We start from the raw sequence: 2,662 nt of genomic DNA on the forward strand, positions 1-2,662 counted from the left end.
TCCTGAGGGAAGAAGCCCTTCCCGCCCCGCTCCTGCCCGGGCCTGAGGGAAGCAGCGCCGCTCCCGAGCACCTTCCCCGCCCAGGAGGCCGCTGCCCGCCCGGCCCTTCTCCCGCCCCGCCGCGGGGACAAAGGGTCCCGCTCCTCCTTCCCCGCGGTCCCTCGGAGCCGCAGCTCCCGTTCCGCAGGCGGAGGGGCGAGGGGACGTGGTGTCTGTGCTGGCAGGGGCTCCCGGGACAGCCCGTGGGAGCCTCCCCAAGGAGCCGGGGTCTCTGGTCATCGCTGCTGCTCTGCCCGTCTCCTTCAGGGTGTGCTCAAGGCTGGTCTGCAGATGGAAGGGGAGAAGGAGCCGTGCCTGGACATCTGCGAGGTCACAGGAAGGGATCTCCTAACCTACATCTCCAAAGGTGAGGGATACACCCAATCAGTTAAATGCCTCTGCAGCATAAAGCCGGTAAAGTCACTTCTGCCTTAAGTTTACAGCCAAGTGGCAGGGTCATCATTGGTCGTGAGGAAATAAGGATGAGAACAATCCTTAATCGGGGGGTGAAGAAGGGGTGTTGCCCTCTTGAGTGCAACCTTAAACTGGGGCTCAGTAAAGGCTCACAGTCTCTTAAGCCTTCTTCTTCATCTTGCTTTGTTGCTGAGCACTCACGTTGGCTTCTCTCATTCAGATGATGCGGCCAATACTGGGAATGAAGGTGACAGTCCTCTGGCTGATGATCCCAAGAATGTGAAACAGTGCAAGACATTACTAGAGGCAATTGAAGAGAATGTTCTCCAGAGATGCAGCAAGGCCTGTGAGATCCAGAGCATGCCAGAAATACACCCAAGGGACCTCCCTGGGGAGAGACAGGATGATGGCATCCGTCTAGAAACGGCCCCTGAGGGGCCCTGCATCTTCCTCCACCCAGAAGATGCTGTGGGAGATGAACACCCTGGGTACCCTGAGTGTGAGGAAAACGTCGGTCACACATCAAGTCTTCAGCAGTGGGAGGCATCCCAGCCAGAGAAACTCCACAAATGTCCCAGATGTCAGAAAGGCTTCAAGTGGTACGCTGATTTAATTAAACACCAGAGAACTCACACGGGTGAGAAGCCCTTCATATGCAGTGAGTGTGGGGAAAACTTCAGGGTGAGCTCCCACCTTATCTCCCACAGAAGAGTGCACACAGGGGAAAGGCCCTACTCTTGTCTCAAGTGTTGCAAAAGCTTCAGCCGCAGCTCCCACCTTCGGAATCACCTGAGAGCCCACAGTGGCGAGAGGCCCTTCCAGTGTCTGCAGTGTGGGAAGCGCTTCAGTGACGCCTCAACGCTCACCCAGCACCAGCGAACCCACACGGGTGAGAAGCCCTACGTCTGCTCCCAGTGTGGGAAGTGCTTCAAGCAGAGCGCCCACGTCCGCAAGCACCAGCGAGTCCACACGGGAGAGAAGCCCTTCAGGTGCGCCGAGTGCGGGAAGTGCTTCCAAAGCAAGGCACACCTCACGCGGCACCGTGGGCTTCACCTGAAGTAGCCAGGCAGCATTTCCCTTGGGAATGTGAGCGTTGGCACCTTTCCTGTAAAAAAAAAGAAAAGAAGAAAAAAAAAAGTTAATTTTTCAGTTCTGTGCTGTGGCTGAAAGAGGGAAGAAACCACCGAAGGAAGGAGAGGGTCTCTGCCGCAGCACAAGTAGGTTGCTGATGAGGTGGGAGGGGGGTGGGAGGCTAGGGGCAGAAGTGGGGACAAGCTTCCTGTCAGCAGGAGCTGCACGTCCTGGGGATTGAAGGAAGGGCTGTGGTAACAAGAAATAGGGAAAAAGTCCAGGAAATGAGGAGTTCAGTGCTTAGAAATCTGATTCTTTGTATCACAGCCCTTGGCGTGATGAAAAGATCTCCCTGTCTTACTGAGAAGGCAAAAATTACAAAGCAGGCTCCAACAACAGGAGCCTGCATTTGGGAAATAAGTCACTTAATGAACTGCAGAAGAAAAGTTGGCCTTTATTCTCTCTGGCAGAGTCTGTAGGTATTTTAGGAGCTCTGTTAAACCTGGGCAATGATGTCCCAGTTTTCTGGTACATGTTGTATTATTCCAGCTCTTTGATGTTTTGAATGCCTTCCCCTATTAAATTGCATCTCTGCTGATGTTGTTCTTCTCCTTCCTTTCTTGCTCTATTTCCGTGTACCTGGATTGTCCTTTCCTCTACCTTAGTGACAGAGCAGCTGTGTCTGACCCATCATCAATTTCACTGGACATTAGGATGGAAATCTCACTAGCCTGAAAAAATATAATAATATGGGTGTTTCTCTGTGTTAAACACCTTTTGGCTTTTCTGAGCAGTGTTTGATAACCACCTCAGCAGTATTTTGTCTTACCCATCCTGAGAGCCTTATTGAACCATGGAGACAACTGAGGTAACAGTGTATATGTAAATATATGGACCTGATTCATAGCTTTCCTAGCAGCAAATAAAAGGCTGTGAATTTTACATACTTGAGAGTCTTTTGGAAGCTTATGGCCAGCTCAGAGTCTTCTGCCTAGGTGCAGAGCAACTGGAGGGGAGAGGAGTATGAGTGGTGGTGGCTGGAGGGAAACAGACTGCAAATGGAGGGCCCCAGAAGGAAATGGAAGGGGACCAGAGTGGAACAGGGTATGTACAGAGGGGAATGGAAAGGAATCATCTG

General features: G+C 52.4%; 1 protein-coding gene across 1 annotated transcript in view; it reads left to right on the forward strand.

Moving 5' to 3' along the window:
• The window catches only part of LOC104385022 (zinc finger protein 664-like), a 3,982-nt gene extending 2,467 nt beyond the window's left edge, over nucleotides 1-1,515 (forward strand). Inside the window, exons 2-3 of the mRNA XM_009993416.1 lie at nucleotides 307-406; nucleotides 674-1,515. Coding sequence (XP_009991718.1) covers nucleotides 307-406; nucleotides 674-1,515 — 942 coding nt within the window. The remainder of the gene's footprint in view (nucleotides 1-306; nucleotides 407-673) is intronic.
• Nucleotides 1,516-2,662: the final 1,147 nt, after the last annotated feature.

This window comes from Chaetura pelagica, unplaced genomic scaffold, assembly GCF_000747805.2.
Source record: "Chaetura pelagica isolate M959 unplaced genomic scaffold, ChaPel_1.0 scaffold101, whole genome shotgun sequence".
Lineage (NCBI taxonomy): Eukaryota > Metazoa > Chordata > Aves > Apodiformes > Apodidae > Chaetura > Chaetura pelagica.